The 20,845-nt window shown below is 36.2% G+C and overlaps 1 protein-coding gene across 2 annotated transcripts in view; it reads right to left on the bottom strand.

The window, feature by feature from the left end:
* The window catches only part of SMARCC1 (SWI/SNF related, matrix associated, actin dependent regulator of chromatin subfamily c member 1), a 121,802-nt gene that overhangs the window by 86,926 nt on the left and 14,031 nt on the right, over positions 1-20,845 (bottom strand). For both annotated transcript variants that reach the window (XM_043885208.1, XM_043885209.1), the window contains exons 3-8: positions 19,393-19,478; positions 15,153-15,234; positions 13,974-14,066; positions 10,311-10,380; positions 5,759-5,828; positions 2,437-2,512 (exon numbers count right to left, since the gene is read on the bottom strand). In XM_043885208.1, coding sequence (XP_043741143.1) covers positions 2,437-2,512; positions 5,759-5,828; positions 10,311-10,380; positions 13,974-14,066; positions 15,153-15,234; positions 19,393-19,478 — 477 coding nt within the window. The remainder of the gene's footprint in view (positions 1-2,436; positions 2,513-5,758; positions 5,829-10,310; positions 10,381-13,973; positions 14,067-15,152; positions 15,235-19,392; positions 19,479-20,845) is intronic.

Here is a 20,845-nt window from a genome sequence, read left to right as displayed (position 1 = left end):
AAACAATGCAATGGAAAAAAGCAAGAGGTAGAAACAAGCACTTCATAGAAGAAACACCACAAGTTGAAGAATTCATAACACGGTGACAAAGCTATGTGTCACAGATGTAAAAAACACACACATGGTTACCAAGGGAGAAAGGGGGGAGACTGGGATTGACATGAACACACTACTCTACATAAAACAGATAATAAGAACCTACTGTATAACTCAGGGAACTGCTCAGTGCTCTGTAATGACCTATATGGGACTAGAATCGAGGAAAGACTGGATCTCTGTATAACTGATATATACTCTGCTGTACAGAAGAACACAACCCTGAAAATCAACTATGCTCCGATACAAACTTATTTTTAAAAAATGACCAGGTCAAGTGGCAACAATGAAATATGGACAGTAGACTAAAATGCTGTCAATGTTAAATGTACTGAATTTGACAACTGTACTGTGCTTATGTATGAGAATTCCCTATTCCTAGCAAATATACACTTACTGGAATAAAGACCCATTCCATATGCATCTTTACCTCAAATGATTTGGAAAAAATATTTATATGCAAGTATCAAATATAAATAGTAACTTAAAAAGGGAATAAAATGTTAACAGGCAAACGTGGATGATGGGTATACAGGTATGCCAAGTACAATTCTTTTTCTTGCAACTTTTCTGTAAGCTTGAAATAATTTCCAAATTAAAAGTTTATTTAAAGAAAGTGAAAGTGACTTCGCTCAGTCATGTCTGACTCTCCGTGACCCCTGTAGCCTACCAGGCTCCTCCATCCATGGGGTTTTTCAGGCAAGAGTACTGGAGTGGGCTGCCATTTCCTTCTCCAGCGAATCTTCCTGACGCAGGGATTGAACCCAGGTCTCCTGCATTGCAGACAGATGCTTTACCGTCTGAGCCACCAGGGAAGTTTATTTAAAACAAAAAGTATTTTTTGCTAACTCCATATGGAATCTAAAGCTCAAAGGCTCAAAGGCTGTCTCACTAAAGGTCACACAACTGGAAATAGGCTGAACCAGGTCTAAAATATAACACTTTGATCCAATTCAAGTGTTGCTTATCCTATACAAAAGTCAATAAAAAATCATGTATAATCACTCGTGGAAAATAGAGCTACCTGTAAAAACACTGGGATAGGGACAATACAAAAAGAGTTTGGAACATCTTTTGCCCCAGAAAGTACGAGGTATGCAAAAATGAATCAAACAATGCCAAAAGATCACAGGAGGCAGCTTGAAAGTTTCCACTGGCCAAATTCAGATAATTTATCAAAATGTAGTAGTACTGTCAGTGTTCTGTGAGTGCATGCAGAACACAGACACACATCAAGGGAGAATGGAAGAACTGTCCCCACTGCGAAATGCCACCTGCAAACAGACAGCATCAGTAACAGAAATTATTCATGGATGAGCAAACCTTCAGACAGAAATCCAATTAAAAAAAAGGATATCTCTACACTCTCAAAGTTTTTCCCTATAAAATATCTTAAATGTTGATGAGAAAAATGGTAATGTTACAGTGAGAAAACCAGGCAGACAGTATCTTAACAAATGATCCAACTATCAACCATAATGGGGAAAATGGACAATATGAGGTGCCCGGTATGATGCACTGAGGAGGAGACAACATTAGGTACGGAATACTGCAGCCCAGAACACACAGCCTGAACATAATCATGAGGAATATACAAACTAAAATTCAAGGACATTCTAGAACTACAACAACAACAACTAACCCATGTATTTCAAAGATGACAATGTCACAGAAGGAAAAAAAAAAGCTGAAAGTTTCAGATTAAAATAGAATAGAGATGTAACAACTAAATGTAATGTGTGATCCTGAACTGGATCCTGGATCAGGGTAAAAACTTAAATATACTATAAAGCTTCTTGTATCAATGGGACAATTCATGAAAATGGAATATGGGCCCTGTATCAGGTAATAAATTATTTCAATAATTAATAAGAGGGGAATCTGGAAAAAGAATATAAAACAATGCTTTGCTTTGTACTATTCTTGCAACTTTCAAATTTATTTCCACATTAAAAGCTGAAAACATTATATAGAAATGAACACTAAGACGAGTCTATATAAAAGTCATGCAAGCACTGCTCCTAGCCTTCCTAAATGACATCAACGATGTTCAACTCCACTTCTAACACTCCTTTCTCAATATCTCAAACTACAATCTAACATGGCTTTGGGGTCTCCTCAAACATCACTGCAGATATCTGATCTAAGACCTGGATAATGAGGTCTTCAAGACCATAGGTATCTCCTAATAGAATTATAAGAAAGAAAGGTCATCACTCTGTATTTATCTCTTTAAAAAAACACTGTTGTTGAGAATAGCTAAGAAGAGCTATTAACTTATGAAACAGTAAATTTTGTTTTTACTTTTTTAAAAATTCTGTTTTAAAAAAGATCTCTCACCTTCCATGGTTTTTCTGGAATTGGTGGATCTTCAATTTCTGCATCAACATCATTACTATGGACCCAAGTATCATAGCTATAAAAAAAAATGGAAAAAGAAATTAGAACCCAAATTCATTCACTTTGATCTAGAGGTACAAACACATTTTAGAAATACTGTTAGGATCCAGTAACAGCAAATTATCACATTCTTTTGTCTCTAACACTCTAACAAGAAAACTCTCCTGCAGAGGTCTACAGTAATCTTCACATTGTGAAGCCCAAAGGTTAAGCCTCTGTGCACAGAATTTTAACATGTTAACCACTCCTCAAAGGATGTCCCTTACTTGTCCTCTAAGACAGAGCTATTATCTGGCATTCCTTCTGGACACTAGCCTCTCCTCCATCTCTATTGCTAGTTTCTCCTCTCCTCCCAAACCTCTTTAACACCGAAGCCCCAAGTTTCAGTTTTTGGAACAATCCTCTTACCTATTCAATCCCTTGATCATCTCATTCAGTTCTATGGCTTCAAATACACACTGATGACTTGAAATCTTATATCTGCCTATCTGCCCTCTCCTCTGAACTCTGGACTCATAAATTCAACTGTCAATTCCACATCTCTCATTATATGTCAAATAAATCTTCCAAACCTAATACACTCAGAAGTCAACATATAATGCCATCCCAACCCCAACAACATGACCTAGCCAAAATCCCAATTCCACTCTTCTTGTTGTTATGGCCAAAATCTTTGGACGATATCCTTGACTTCACTCTCAGTTACATCCTATAATCAAATTATCAACAACTTCTACCGCTTCCACCTTCAAATTATGTCTGGAATATCTAACTTCTCACACTTCCATTCTGGCCCAAAGCCCCTGGAATTCCATTTTTCACAGACCAACCAGAGCAGTTTCTTTTAAAAACTGTCAGTCCACGCCACTCGCTCTTTAAAACCTTCCAACTTGCACTGAACTCAAGAGCTAAAGTCAAAATCCTTACATTGGTTTGTCAAGGCTACATGATCTGGTCCTGTGACCTCATCTCCTAGTACTCCCTCACTCATGTTATACTCAACCCACATGGGCTTTAGTAACGTGCTTTAAATACACCAGGTGGGGGCCCCTTCATACCCTTTATATATGCTCCTCGCTACCCAGATATCCATCTAGCTCACCCCCTCCTGTCTTCACATGTCTCTGCTCAATGGTTCTCTTATCAGTGAAATCCAACTCACTGATATAAATTACTCCCCCCCCCCCACTGCTACAATTTTGAAATTAGTATAAAATTACCTACCAAGTTACCTACTTTATCAATGCTCCTCTACTGGCCAGTAAATTATTATAAAACTAAGTCATAAGTAAATGAAATACAAATATGGTAACAAGCACTGGCTGGCTTTAGCCACTTCTCAAAAATTAGTTCCAAAGTATTTGGCACAAGTATAGCTCAACATATCTATAAACGGCACTGTGGTAAGTTTTCTAGGAACATTTAAAAATGAACTGGTGGAAAAAAGTTCCTTTGCCAAATAATTAACTATAACAGGTAAAGATTATGATGGTGATTAAGCCTTACATTCTTTAAGTCTTAATGAGAAAATGTTACAGAAGAAGTGAGGGCACAAACTAAGTTACTAAAGAAAGTGAACTAACAAGGTCCCTTAAGAAGATAAGACATGAGCTAGCCATTACAATTTATTTGAAACATAAACAAAAGGCTAGCAAAAAGGCTAACATGTCTTATAAAGTGTTAACTACAAAATTCGTTTCAATCGTATGCTTTATGTAGCTTGTCATAAATTTGAATTTCCACCTAAGTGTTTCAAACTGCAATAGTTCCTGTAATAGTTCTTATAATGCTGAAAACTTCAGTAGTGCCGTGAATACCTAGAGCCTTGAGATAAGAAATGTTCTCTAGAAAGAATTTACCTAAATATTATTATTTTAAAAAAATGTCAGTTCATGTAAAGTGGTCAATTATAGTTTAGAAAAGGTTGACAAGCAAGCTAACCTGATCTTGGTTCTAATTAACTCAACTTATATAAAAACTGTTCTTTAAATTATGAAGAAACCCAAAAATGTATTTCTTTCTCAAAAAAATATATTTACAAGTAAAATAAAGCCACTCAAACAGATCAACTTAAAAACACCACATAACCAAGACATTATATGTCTCCTGATGAAGAACATACAGCTATGCAAGTTTTGCTCCTTTCCTAAACTGAAATAGATTCTGATCAACTCTAGACCCAGAGAATGAAGAAACGTTCATATCACAGTGACGCCATAAAAAATCCCAGTGTGGTAAAATCTGTATGACAAACCAACCAATTTCTTGAGTAATACACTGTAAGGAGGGGTGAAGACACAGGGAGAACCCACAGGGAGAACTGAAAAATACTTAAGAAATAAATCAACACAAGATGTGTTTAAATTCTAACAAACATCAATCTTATCAATTAATCAAATGTATCATGTGTCAATGACTTGATATTTGACATTAAGGAATTCCCTGAAATTTTTTAGGTTTGACAGTGGCTGTGTGCTTATTTCTTAAAAAAATTTAAAAAAAATTATCTTTCAGAAATGCATACTGAAATATTTATAACTGAAATACTGAAATGATGTCTTGGATTTGCTAACAAAAACGTGGTAGCAAAGGCTAAAAGTGGATGTGGATACAGGTGAAAGAAGACTGGTGTGACATGAAAAACCCACACCGGAGAGTCTGTTCACTTGACAAAAGTGAAATGAAAACTTCAACAGCTCTACCACAGGCTTAAGATAAAGGATGTGAAAGGTTATCCTTTTCTTACATGCCCTCTACGCGGCCATAATATTAAACAAGAGCCACTATTTTCACTGACATTAGTTCTTGTTTATAACATTAATTCACATTTAGATACTGAAATACAGTATGAGTTATGGTATATGCTTCATTTTACACATAATTTCATCCTTAATAAAGAATCCATAAACTGAAAAATAAAATGGCCTATTTTTTAAAAATAAATAAAACTAACAAGTCACTAAAATATCCAGAAGAAAAATTCATTTCCTAAAGGAAACAAATCCAAATTAGCAGTCTAATACCTTAATGAAGGACTGTCTTGACAAACGCAGCAAACTTACCAGTTTAAGATAAATAAAGCCTGTGAACTCCACTGCAAGAAGTTAATAAATATGAAAGTCAGTAAGAGAATACTCAAAAGAAGTGAGTTCACTGACTAAAACAAATCAACAAAATTGTTACTATTCAGAAAGCAAAACTATATATAAATGACTCTGATGAAACCGTTTATATACCAGGTCTAAGGACATTTCAACATTACCTGTCGGGGTAAAACCCCCAGTGCACTAACACCTGCTTGTCTTTTCTCATCACAGGTCTCAACCACTCTTCTGAAAGGGAAAAAAAGAAAAAACTTCAGTCAAGCTGACAGAAGAGGTGAATCAACTATTTCTTGGACTTAATTTCTACCTAGAGTTTTTGATTTGCTAGAAGCTCCTCCAAAACTTCCTTACTAAGGGGAGGTTTTTCAGTGGTTATTCAGACTTACTAGATTTTAAGTCTATTATCCATCACTCTTGATAAAACCAACTGTCTACTTCAGTAAAATACTCTCCCCCTCCCACCCACCTGCCTATTTGTCACCAGATCCACCCAAATCAAGACCACTATGTTCTTTACAGCTTCCTTTCCCACAAAGAACCTCTCCTTCCTTTTTCTGGTAAGCTTTGCAATTGTGACACATCGTTCAATGTGTAAGCCATGCTTCAGCTCCTTGATAAAAGTTTTACCAATTGCTCTTTTCCCTCCAGATTCACTTTCTCTACGGTATCCTACGGCACTTCATAGTGCTGTATCAGACGTTTAATCAATAATACTTGATTATATGTGAATGACTTCCTGTTAATTTAGCCCGCCCAACAACAGTGTAAACAATATGACATAGTGTACATACTTTCAAGTTTCCTGAACAAAAAGAGGTGCACATGTATATATCAGATGATTCTTGTTGATTTAATCATAGCTGAAACTTATCTGCATTTCAGTACTTGTTATGATTCCTTTGGTAGCTTAGAAAATTCTGGCAGCTTAAAAAACTTGTTTCCAGTACTAAAAAGGAACTAATGAGGTGATAAGCCCCTTGAATCTCGCATAACAGCAGAACAGAAAAACGAAGTGAAGTCAGCTAAGTAAAATTGGCTTCTCATTGCCAACATCAACAAGAAATAGCCCCAGCTTCACTGACTAATGCCATGAAGTCCACAAGCCTATAGGACAGGTTTCTGTCTCAACTAACTCAGTGTTGATGGGACCAGCATACTCTGAAAGCCTGGGCACCCACAAATCAAAGAGTTCACTAACTGGCTTGTTGCAGCGACAGCAAACTTGTGGTACAGCAGAGAGACACTAGAGAGAGCAAGAGAGTATACTTTCCTGAAAGAGAAACTAGAAAAGCTCTCTGAGAAATCATATACTCAAGCCCAGAAACTGTCAGATGGATGCCAGGTCTCAAGCTGAGCTGATCTGTGCAAGTATTTGCCTATACCAAGCCAGGCCATAAAGACTGAGAGATGCAGCTCTTTTTCCAAATGCACAAAACTCAGCAGAAAAAAAAAAATAAATAAATACAGGAAGTGAAAGGGAAAAAGGCCCAATCAAAGGAATGAAATGAATCGTCAAAGTCAATCGTAAAGAAACAAACCTCTATGGAATACCTGAGGATACATGTGTATGTATAATGGAATCCCTTAGCTCTACACTTGAAACTAACACAACATTGCTAATCAACTATGCTCCAATATAAAATTTAACAAGTTTTTAAAAGCTAGTCATTTAAAATTATCAAAGTCAGAGAACAAAAGGAATTAAAAACAGATAAGAAAATCTAAGGGGCTTTTTTGTCTATCTAAATAATTTATATTGAACAAGATTTAGTCTGTTTTCCTCTTCTAAACAGTATCTCAATTTTTAAAAATTCTCTTTTCTTCTCTGAGGAAGTACACATTCTTTCTGCTAAAAGCAGTAATTCAACCCATGTTCTTAAACCAATCCCTTTATCCCTACCAGGTCTTAACTCAACTATGTGCTCTGCCCAGAAATATACTGTAAAGCCATCAATGAAAGACACACCCCAAACCATCTCCACTTTCTTTTCCCTGCCATACATTCTGGGGCAATGGTGATCTTCCACCAACTCTACAATTTGCTCTCATTTGCAAGTTACTGAAATTTCATTCTCAAAGGTTATCAATTATTTCCTGACTGACCAAATGCCTTGTATCAGGCTTTACTTTCTTGGAGAAAAACTCCACTGCCCACAGCTTGTATTTGGAAATGCTTTCCTTATCTTCCCTTGACTGGTAAAGATACGGACCATCCTGGTTTGCCACCTGACTTATCTCCTCTGCTCTCCTGATAAGTGGATTTACCCCATCCAGTGGTAACGCATCCCCTCATCCAGCAATTTAATTGAGACCCTCCCAAAGGATCCTGTTCTCTAACCAGTTTCCTTGTATCAAGTATCCCAGGAATCGGCTCCCAGGAAAATTCTCCTACTACAGCCAATAGCCAGATGTTTTTCTTCACCATCACAATTTGTTTACCCCCTGCTTCACTCACCAAATAAAAACAAAACTCTTTAAATAAGACTCACTCTTATTTCCCACTATCCTGATACACAGTCAAACTTTGCCACTTGATTTTCCTCAAATTTCATAATTTATTCCTCTATGGTTTTATTTTGTGCCCCCTTTAGCATACCATATTCAAAATATTACTAACATCTTAAATATCACCTTTTATTTTAAACTTAATTAATCTATATAAAAGGCATACTGCACTTGCAAGAGTTTTACAACATGGCTGTAATGTGCTGTGGCTGTATTGTTATCATCCGCAGATACCTCAAATGGTATATATAATGAGCCCAACACAGAGCTTTGCTGAGAGTCAACATTAACTTGTCAGCTTTCTAAGGTAAATCCTATAGTGTGAAGAAGCATATCTTACATTAAAAAATAGCTTCCAACATATTAAAATTAAAATGCTATCTCCTAACAATTACTCTAACTACTGACAGCAACATACCAAACAACCATCAGTATGCAGTAATCAAGGATGTGTTAAACAAAGGAGAAAAACAAAACTAGCATGAATAAGAAATCTAGATATAACAATCACAGTTCAAATCTTTTGTAAAAGGTAATTTTTTCCAAAAAGTTCATAACCTAAAAGTTCCATACCAGCCTCATTGGAGGAGAGTTAGCCAACAACAGAATGCTATATACACAGCTAATTCACCACCTCCACCTAGTGGAAACCAATTGCTATTACCTAAAAGGATAAAAATCTGAGAAACCACCAATTAAACAGGGCAGGCAGAATGAGGTTTCACGCTTTATAAAAGTATCATAATCACAGAGCTAAAACTGGGACTGTTACAAATCAAATCAAGATTTCTGCATCAAAACAGATAATGAAAAGACCTAAATGTCATAGCTAAACTATAAAACTATTAAAAGAAAGACAAGTGTAAAACTTCATGACTCTGGATTTAGGAAATGGTTTCCTACATTTGACACCAAAAGCACAACCAAGCAAGCAACCAACAAACCCAACCTTTTAAAACTGTTTGTAGTATCTATCGGATCTGCAGTGATGTCCCCCTTCCATTCTTGACATTATTCTTTCTCTGTCGCTTATATGCCACACGATTTTGTCTTACTAGTTTTTTCTAAGAACCGTTTCTGATACTGCTCATCATCTTGCTATTATTACTTTCTAGTTCTTAAGTTTTGCCCTTGTCTTTATTATTTATTTCCTTCTTCCTTTAGGTTTAACTTGCTGTTGTTTTTCTAAACTCTTCAGATAAATTTCTTGTGAACCACTGAATTTTCAGTCTTTCTTTTTTCCTAATATATGCATAAGATAAAAATTTCCCTCTGAGCATAGCTTCGGCTGCATCCTACAAAATTTAATGTTCTCACACTTTATTATTCACTTCATAATTATTCAGCTCCAAAGTTTTCCCATTTCCATTATAGTTTTTTCTTTGACCCACGGATTATATGGCAAAATATTTCTTAACTTTCAAGCATACAGGGATTATCTGGTAATCTTTTTGTTACTGACTTCTAGCATAACTGCACTGGTCAGGAAAAAACACTCAGCATGGGGTAATTAGTCATTCAAATCTGATATAATTTGGCTTTTCATATAGATATCCTAAAGGGATATGACGTGCTTACCAGAGACTTGATCTCTATAAGAGATCTAATCTCAATCTCAATTAGTTAACCTGGTTGATTAACACACAGCTTGTTTCCCAACTTTCCAACCCTTGAAAGAATGGTTAGCACAAATCTTTGTAAAAGGTACAAAATTAGTTTTCATAGGTCTAATGAACTCTGACCAATGACAAAATTAACTTTCATGACAGCAGAGTTAAAGATCAGAATCTGAATCACTATAAATTCACCAAACTAAAATATTGCTGAGGGGCTCTGTTTAGACTGTAAGCCAATCTTCCCAAGAGATATTCCTCTATCTTGCAATTTTTCTTAATTTTCAGAACACAAGAGGCACAGCAAACATTAACAAAGTTAATACGTAAGGCTGGCCTAGACTTAACAACCAGATAATGATTACCAACAAAGAAGTTAAGTCTAATGATCAGAAAATTGGATGTCATAGAATTAGCTTGCAAAAAAACTCAGCAAAAAAACCCAACCCTATGAACTTAAATTATTGATGAAATTTAATACTTAAAAGTCTCTTATCTTTAAAAAGTTGGTTATATTGTTTAAACCACTTGACATAACTTAAAAATCTAGTAAATCATCAGTTTATTAGTTTATAACCAAAAACTAACTTACCATCCTCTTGTGAGGAAGGATACGGATAAACATGGTGGGAAGCTTTTGACTTCTCATCAGTAAATGTTCCCTGGAAAGCAAATGAACAAGTAATGTAAAAATAAAACATATGACAAACAAACTATGAGATGCCAGATGCAAACTGCCTGGGAATTACAGGGGCATTATTCTACATTTTAAATTTTAGCAGCACTATTTTAAGACTATAATATTTTTATTATTTTTAGTCAACGAAAGGGATAGTGATTAACAAGAAGAAACAAAAGCAAATTATCTATAGACAGTTTATATTTTGTATAGGAAAATAATGCTAATTTATCAGCTAACTCTTGGCTAATTCTCTTCAGAAGTCTCTCTCTGGGTAACTTTATCGGTAATTTGAATACCTTCAACTAATTTTGCAAGCTATTCCAAAGTCATCACAAATTATCAATGTTACTTGAAGTGAATCAATGCAAGTTTAAGGCCATGAGCCATAAGCTTGGGCCACATACATACAAGACGGACATCTGACTTCACTCCAGTATGTATGTGTGCTACTGCTGTCTTAAGTCAATGATAGAACGCCGAAGTCAAGTTCTGGCTAAGTCACAGCTAGAGTACTGCATACAGTCTAGAACATGACATCGAAGTTATCTATTTTTATTTATTATTATTTTGGGGGGGAACATACGGGATGCAGGATCTTAGTTCCCCAACCAGGGATAGAACCCATGCTCCCTGCACTGGGATCACAGAATCTTAACCACTGGACCGCCAGGGAAGTCCCATGACTTGAAGTCACTTACACACAAAAATGCTCATTCTTGGGACTTCCCTGGTGGTCCAGTGGCTAAGACTCTGTGCTCCCAGTGCAGGGGGCCTGGGTTCAATCCCAGGTCAGGGAGCTAGATCCCATACACTTGACTGAAGATCCCACATGCTGCAACCAAGATCCAACTTGGCCAAATAAAGAAATGCTTTTTAAAAAATGCTCATTATAGAAACCATAAAAATGACAAGAAGTCTTAAAACCAGGTATAAGTAGCACATTAACATATTACCTGATTTTGTGTTTGACAATGAGTATTTACGAAATATTACAATCAGAAAACACTATAATGCAACTTTCAACAGAAAGAAAACTTCTCAGGTTTAGGGCTATCTAAAAATGACTCTTTTGCTTGTGCATGCACAATCATGCCCAACTCTTTGCAACCCCATGGACTGTAGGCCACTGGGCTCCTCTATGGAATTTTCCAGACAAGAATACTGGAGTGGGTTGCCATTTCCTACTCCAGGGGATCTTCCTGGCCCACGGATCAAACCTGCATCTCCTGTGTTGGCAGGCAGACTCTTTACCACTGACCCGTGTAAAGATGAAATAGCTACCAAATAAGGCAAAGAATTCTCAATCACCAGAGTATTAGAGCACACTTCTAACAGCCAGAGGAAAGGTTAAAAAGGGAATGTCAACATCTAATGCATGAGGCAACAGTCAGAAGAGCACACTATTGAGGACTCTGGCCTCGAGAGTCCATCAGACAGGCCTGGGTTTGCACCCCAGCTCTACCACATACTACTTAACTGACATAGGACAAGCACTCAATGTTTCTGTGCTTCAGTGTCTTCTGCGGTGACAAAAAACGTTTTTTACAAGAATTTTGTTAGGACTAGGTTAATAGACACAATGAGCTAAGAACAGTGACAGGCACACTGTAAGCGATCAATCAATCGCGTTATTAGTGCATTTTGAATGCTTGAGCAAGGCCTGATCATCTGGTCTTATTATTACTTTCATAGAATGTTACAGAAGAGATCTTGAAACCAGGAAACTCTTTTTATCTCTCTGGAGGTTACCCTTAGAAAACAATCACTGAGTCAGATTTCCTAAGAACTATGACACCTAAATGTTTAGTACTAAATTGCAGGAAAATATATAAACTTTTCCCAGGATGATTTCAGAGCAATAAGAGTATGTTATTTTAGCTTGAAAGCAGAAACCCACTGGTTAACTCGTTCCATTTATGCCCTCTAACATTCCACCTGTATTTAAGCTACACTTGATGGTCACTCCAATAAAGAGATGTCTAAAAGAAAAAAGGTTTAGTGACTTGTTCAAAGTCATAATGCTAGTTTAAAAAAAAAAAAAAGAATTCCACTTCAGACTGCTTGATCTAAAGGCACAATCCTATCACTCTTCTCTTTTGTACAGATGTTATAGGTAAGAAAAAGACTGTACTAAATTTCCAATTTTTAGAAGTACAATATCAGAGGGATTTCTCTGGCGGTCCACTGGTTAACAGTCTGTGCTTCCTCTGCAGGGGGCACAGGTTTGACAACTTGGTTGGGGAACTAAATTCTGCGTGCTGCACAGTGCGGCCAAAAAATTAAAAATGAAAATATAGCTGGCCATTTTCAGTTCTGTGGTGATCTAAATGGTAAGGAAATCTAAAAAAGAGGGGATACATATATATGTGGGCGCTCCTAGTGGCTCAGCAGTAAAGAATCCACCTGCCAATGCAGTAGACACGGGTTCAATCTCTGGACTGGGAAGATCCCCTGGAGGAGGAAATGACAACCAACTCTAGTATTCTTGCCTGGGATATCCCATGGACAGAGGAATGTGGTGGGCTCCAGTCCATGGAGTCACAGAGTCAGACACAACTTAGCAAGTAAACAAACTATCGTGTATATGTACAGCTGATTCACTCTGCTATACAGCAGAAACTAACACAACATTGTAAAACAATTATACTCTAATAAAAATTTTTTTAAAAAAGCAGTATTAGCAATATTTGTTTTGAGAACTTAGAAGATAACTTTACTAAATGCTAAAATATAATTCAACCAGCAATTTCTCTTGCAGCAGGAAAAAAAAAAAAGATATTTCATGAGGTTTCTCAACCCATTCTAACATGTGGTAAACCTTTGTCATTCAAGTAATGGTGCTTCAAAAAATTATCTTGCATGTCCTCAGCTAGTTTACCATGACAAAGATTTGCTTACAGTTTAGCCACATATGTAGTCACTAGCCACATATGTAGTCACAGACCTATACATGCATAAATACCCAAGGTCTTCACCACAATGAAGTTAGAAAAAGGAAGTGAAGATGTGAGAAGATAGCACTGGTACATGTAAACCAAGAGAAGGGAAGTTTGTGGAGAAAACAGAATCTTCCAGTCATTTTTTCAAAGCTACAAATATAAATACAATACATATAATAGGGGAGAGGCAGGTTTACTTGAAGTAATATTTGCCTCCTACCAATAACTGTGTCATCAGCTCTCACAGTTTGACTTTATAATTACAGGGATGCACAGTGCACTGATTTCTTTAACTCTAAAAAGACATATTTCATAGTAAGACTGTTATGAATCCACACCAATGACTTTATTAAATGCTACTCCAGGAAACAGTCATGTATCAAATCATCACATTGGACACCTTAAATTTATAATGTTATGTATCAATTATATCTCAATAATGCTAGTGGGAAAATGCTATTCTAGGCTAAGAATTGGAGGCAAGGGGAGAGAGAAGAAAACTTGAGACTGTAAGAACCCAAAGAGAGGAATTTTCACTTTATGCATATATATAGAAATCAAAAGGTATAATTTATTGCTGAGATTCACAAGACTTCTATATACACAATGTTTCTGAAGTGAACATGTATATTACCTGATGTCGTTTGATTATATCTTTCAATTTGTTAGCCAACTTCAGATCAATGTCTGGAATGAGGTAGATGTTGGGTCTGGCCAGACAGTTGCTCTGAGGGAAAAAGAAAACATTTTGAAATTCTCTTAGTTTTGAAATAATGTCACATTATTTATGTATTTACCTTAATGACAAAAGTTGGCACTCAAAGCCATACTGCTTAAAATAGGAAGACATACTTTGCCGCAGCATGTAAAAGCCTTATTTCAATACAAAACCTAGGTGGTTCAGCAGGCTACTTAATGCCCTTCACTGGTCAAAAAACTGCTAAGACTCATGACCTAGAGGAATTCATTACACTTTTCATTAAGGCATTATACTGATAAATAAATCCTAGTCAATTTTACCTGGACTCGAGAGTCTAAGTCTCATGTAGCATTTTCACCTAACCTGGGGGTGGGGGTAGAGGGGGTACATGGGGAGGGATGCCCATTTTGGCTCATCATTTAAGTTACTTAAAATATAAAAACTGAACTATAGCTCTTTCCCCCCATTTCTAATCTTATCAATAGCAGTGATTAAAACATGAATATTAACTCCCCAAACCATCACCAAAAACTAGCCAAGATACAAAAACTGCTCAGTTATTTCTCTTGGTTAAGAGCCCATGAGAAAAGTTTCAGGAATCAAATTAATGGTAATACCCAGCAGAATTGCCAGTCCCCTCTCCCCAGGAAGGTTAATTCAGTGATTATTAAAAATTACTTATCAGTAAAAACACTAAGAAAGAAAAGAAGAAAATTAAGTGTTCTCTTCTCCAAGTTATAATCTAGTTGGGGAAATAAGATTTTTGTTTATGGCACAACCATGAGACAAATCCAAAGAAAATGACTGTGTAAACAAATGACTACTAGGATGAAAGAATGTTCATATTAAATATGGAAGATCTAAATAATGGATTAGTCAAACTACTAAAGAATCTATTATGAATTATTTTACCATGTTTAAGAAAAATATTCTATAAATGACATAGTCATGACAGTCATACCTTACAGCTCTAATCCCCAAAACTCATAAAAATAATATAATAGATTTCAGGAAACTTTTCTCCCTTTGATCTTTGAGCTAGAATAAAGCCAATCTTAGAATTAAAAGCAAATTAAAGGAAAAAAGTTTTAACAATTAAATTTTCTGAGTTACCTGAACCAATGTTTTTTCAATGTTCATAAACATTTCAACATTACGATCCATTCGGGATGGATTCTGCAGATCAAACCTCCGCCTGTAAGCAAAAAATCATTAATTTGTCTCCTACCTTAAACAAAAGTGAAAACTCAGTTTTAGTACCCAGTACAAATGAGCTCAAAAGACTTGGATATTAAAATAGCACTCTACAAAATGTATAACATATTTTCTTGGCAGTATGAGAAATCAGTGTCAACACCTTCATAAAACATTACATTTAATGATATTCAATCTGCTCCAGTCAAAATGAACTACCAAATTCAAGAAGCGTCCCCTGTTTTCTATAAATCTAAGATACATCATATATAAAACTAATCCACAGATCCAAAGGCAGTGAATTACTATACCATTCTCCAAGTATGTGTACAGTCTGTCTACTTTATATATGCTTAAAAGTCATCTGTTCAAAGTCAAGAGTGTCTGTAATGCTCTTAGAGCCTACTACTGTCCCAAATGGGGTAAAATGCATCTATTTACCTACACTTCAAATCTTTCCCGAATGTTTCTTTATCTAAGTACCCAAGCATAACATGTTAGTGTTGTCTTTACCTATCTTAGTCATCTCCAGAGATTCAGTTCAGTCACGTCCAACTCTCCGCAATCCCATGGACTACAGCACGCCAGGCTTCCCTGTCCATCACCAACTCCTGGAGCTTGCTCAAACTCATGTCCATTGAGTTGGTGATGCCATTCAACCATCTCATCCTCTGTTGTCCCCTTCTCCTCCCACCTTCAATCTTTGCCAGCATCCGGAATTCCATCACCTCCACTAGGTTTGTTCACAGTGATGATTCCTAAGGCCCACTTGACTTCACATCCAGGATGTCTGGCTCTAGGCGAGTGATCACACCATGGTGATTATCTGGGTGATGATCTTTTTTGTATAGTTCTTTTGTGTATTCTTGCCACCTCTTCTTAGAATCTTCTGCTTCTGTTAGGTCCATACTGTTTCTGTCCTTTATTGTGCCCATCTTGGCATGGAGTGTTCCCTTGGTATCACTAATTTTCCTGAAGAGACCTCTAGTCTTTCCCATTCCATTGTTTTCTCCTAAATACTTTGGTTGGGATAAAGCCTTTTCTTCAGGAGGAAAAGGGGGCAACAGAGGATGAGATGGTTGGATGGCATCATCAACTCAATGGACATGAGTCTGAGCAAACTCTGGGGCATAGTGAGGAACAGGGAGGCCTGATGTGCTGCAGTCCAGGGGATCGCAACGAGTCGGACATGACTGAGTGGCTGAACAACAAGGACATAATACAATTCTACAAGACAACCTGTTCTTATTTTTTTTTTTAAGAAGAAAGAGTGAGGAAGAAAATCAGAAATGTTTTAAGAGGCTTAAGAGTCAGGCTTCCCTGGTGGCTCAGTGAAGAATTCAATCCCAATGAGGGAGACATGGGTTCAATCCCTGGTCTGTGAAGATCCCACATGCCGCGGAACAACTAAGCCCATGCATCCCAACTACTGAGCCCATGCTCTAGAGCCCGAGAGTCACAACTACTGAGCTGTGTGCCGCAACTCGAGAAAAGCCCACAGACCAACAGAGACCCAGCAGAGCCAAATGTTTAAAACTTATTCAAAAAAGAGACTTAAGAGAGTCATATGAACCAACTGTAGCGTATGAATCTTGTTTGGATACTGATTAAAACAAAATATAAAAAATCTTTGTGAAATTATCAGGGAAACAAACACTAAGTAGATAGTATTTAACAATATTGAAAAATTACTGATAATTTTCCTGGCTATGATAATAGGACTGTTCTCATGCTTTCTTAAAACCTAATTTTTTTTGATCATGCCATGCAGCATGCAGGATCTTAATTCCTCAACCAGGGATTGAACCATGCCCCCTGCATTGGAAGTGCAAAGTCTTAACCACTGGACTGCCAAGAAAATCTCTAAAATCTAATTTTAGAAATAAATACACAAAAGTATTTACAGATGAAATTCTATAAAGCAAAAAAAAAAAAAAGAAAGAAATTCTATTAAGCAGAAGATGCATGACTGGAAATAGTTCACTATATTAATATTAGTCTTTCTTCTTTTATGTATAATTTATATTTTCCATAAATAATAAACCGAAATGGCTTGCCAAACAGTAATTTGATAACATGGCACATTAAAGCTTTTCTGAATAATCTACAGTATGATAAGTAAGCAAAAGTACATATATGAATATTAAGAAAAACTGAACAAAAGAAAACAGATAAATACAGCATAACCTTTACTTGGAAGATTTTATCTGACTTATTTTTAAATTAGCAAGAGTATTTAAACTTTACTTTTTAAATTATGCAAAGATGTTCAAACCTGCCCAAAAGGGAAATGTAAATTAAACTAAAATTATAAAACCTTTTTCAAAAAAAATAAAATAAAATAAAACCTTTTTCAAATCTATCACAAATTACTAGGATGAAAAGATGGCGGTAATACAAATAAATACAACTGCTGGGCAGTGAAAGGGGAAAAGGTACGGTCTTAATACATTCTGGTTGGACAATAAATCAGTACAATTTTGTTTGAAGATTTACCAATTGTTTGTGTATGTTTCTTGTTATTTCAACCTGAGTATCTTAATTCCTTATGATCTCATCTGAGTCAGCAGCAGAATCAAGATGACAAGCCACTATTAAGTGCCCAGCTGCGTGGACAGTTATTAAGATATGCACTGTTGGAACATAAGTGATCCACTCACTCCAAGTGTGTAAATCACAGGAGACAGGGGAAGGTGTGTACTGCAACTGATTTATAATTATACTTGAAAGAGGATAATTCTGCTACAATCTGAGAAGATCTGGAAAAACTATTACTCTTCATTCCTCTTAAAAAGTCTCTAACTCTATCCTTTACTTCTTTGTTGGCCCGATATTTAAGCCATAGATGATTTATTTTATGTAACCTTCTAAACCACCTGAAATCTTTTCAGATGAAAATATTTCATTGTAGTGATACACTAAATAAGCAAATTTCACAATGACTTAGGAAGTCATTTCACTTTGAGACTCTGCCCTCAAGGGTCCAGGCTGGACTTGGGAGACACAAACTGAACAAGGAAACCAACAAAGGAAAGAGTTCCAACTGCGAATCTCGAGTGTGAGCACCCAGACGTGCTGTCAATCCTGTTAACAAACCACGGACCACTCTGGGAAGAGCGCAACACCAGAGCCGGAAAGAGAACGGAAAAACAGAAAGCTACCTCTGATGAGAACAAACTCTCGTGCTCATTTAATCAACCAAATAATATCTATTAAACACCCATTCATATATATAAAGTTCTAGCAAATAAGATATATGTCTGTATCTCTTTCCACTTACCATAAATAAGTCATTTACTTACAAACTTGTCCTGATTATTGATGCAAATACTTCCTGGCATTTCTCAGTCATAAAGTATTGGATTGGCTTACTTTTTATGTTAAAAGACACAAATTACATGAGTATTCTCCTGGAAAGATGCTAAGATTATAAACCGCACAACACAATTAAAACCACCAAACAACTTCAATACACTTCAGCACCCTCCTAACCCCTAACCTCACCCCATCCTTGAAATAGAACCATCATCATTAAACACTCAATAGTCCTAACAGCTGAACTTCCCACACTGAGATGGAGAAAAGCCCACAGTTCAAGAAAGAAAAGGAGGAAAGCACCAAGAAAGACAGAGTGAGAAAGGAGAAAAGTAAGAGTAAAAGGAAAAGCAAAACTGTAGGGAAAACACAAGGAATTCCCATCCTAGTTCCATCACTGCCCTCACAACTATCTGCACTCCTCTAAGCCAGACTCCTTTTGTGTTCTGAGGGGGGCAAGCTGGATGACTCTTACTTGGAAGGCCTGGTCCACAGAACACTTAAAACTGTTATCTTTCAGCACACTGTAAGTTTATAATACACATTTATGTATTTCATAGTGACCCTACCTTCCAATTTGCTAATAATATACATCCATCGATTATCTACATGCAACCATATATGAAAAATATCCTGCACAATAAATGTTAACAGTTGTTTGATATTTTTCTTGGCTGCAGGCACAAAAGTAAATTAGGGCCCTAGATAAAAGACAACCTACTTTGGGATATTAATCATAATATGCTTATAGAATTCTGTAACACCGTATCAAAGAGGAACAGGTTTAATGTTGGAAAACTTACACACATCACAGCAAAACATGCAAATAAATATAAAAACTTACCATCCTTGTTCATTTTTGTATTTGTAAGCAGCCCCAAGAATGTGACACAAGGTGCCTCCAGCTTTGAAATCCATGAAACATTTTGCCTAAAAGATGATACACAAGTTACACATGAGAAAAATAAAACTTCTGACAGTTACTCCTGTCTGAACTCTAAGCTTTGTAAGTAAGTGCAAGCTCATTTGTGTCTGACTCCTTGCAACCCCATGGGCAGTAGCACACTCCTCTGTTCATGGGATTTCCAAGGCAAGTATACTGGAGTGGGTTGCTATTTCCTCCTCAAGGGGATCTTCCCAACCTAGGGACTGAACCTGCATCTCCTGTGTCTCCTGCATTAACAGGTGGATTCTTTACCACTGAGCCACCTGGGAAGTCTAAGTTTTATATAAACTCAAAGTTATAAGCAACTCCTAATTTAATAACTTCCTTACTTTTTTGGAACAAACTGAGGTACAAAAAAATGTTTCTAGTTTTAAGTAAACAGTCTATGAAAAGAAAAGACTTACAAAAGATACATCAAATTGTTTCAGCATAAAACATTAATGGACAAATTAATGATATACTACTAACTCCACTGGCAAATTTAAAATTCAATTTAAAAAACTAAATAAAATTCACATTTTACAATGTATAATAAGAAACATCAAGCCAACTTCACTGATGAACACAGATGCAAAAGTCCTCAACAAAAGACTAGCAAACCAAATCCAACAGTACATCAAGAAGATCATACACCATGATCAAGTGGGATTTATCTCAGAAACATGTGAGGGTTTTTCAATATCCACAAATGAATCAACATGATACACAATAACAAACTGCAGAAATCATATTATCATCCCAACAGATACAGAAAAAGCTTTTGATAAAAGCCAACATCCATTTATGATTTAAAAAAAAAAAAAAAAAACTCTCCAGAAAGTGGGCACAAAGGGAACATATCTCAACATAATAAAGGCTATACATGACAAACCTACAGCTAATATCATACTCAATGGTAAAAAACTGAAAGCATTCCTTTAAAGATCAGGAACAAGACAAGGATACCCACTGATACCACTCTTCTTCAACATAGTCTTGGAAGTCCTAGACACAGCAGTCAGAGAAGGAAAAGAAATAAAAGGAATCCAAATTGGAAAGGAAGAAATAAAAACTATCTTCAGATGACATAATACTATACATAGAAAATTCTAAAGACGCTACCAGAAAGCTACTAGAGCTCGTCAATGAATTTGGCAAAGGTGCAGAATGCAAAATTAATATACAGAAATCTGTTGCATTTCTATACATTAACAAAAGATCAGAAAGAGAAATTAAGGAAACAACCCAACTTACCATCATAACAAAAGAGTAAAATACCCAGAAATAAACCTACCTAAAGAGGCAAAAAACTTGTACTCTGAAAACTGTAAGATGCTAACGAAAGAAACTGAAGATGATACCAGCAGATGAA

The sequence above is a fragment of the Cervus elaphus genome, chromosome 24 (assembly GCF_910594005.1).
Source record: "Cervus elaphus chromosome 24, mCerEla1.1, whole genome shotgun sequence".
NCBI classification, from domain to species: Eukaryota; Metazoa; Chordata; class Mammalia; order Artiodactyla; family Cervidae; genus Cervus; species Cervus elaphus.
Note: the sequence above shows the minus strand (reverse complement) of the source record. Positions and strands in the feature narration are given on the sequence as shown.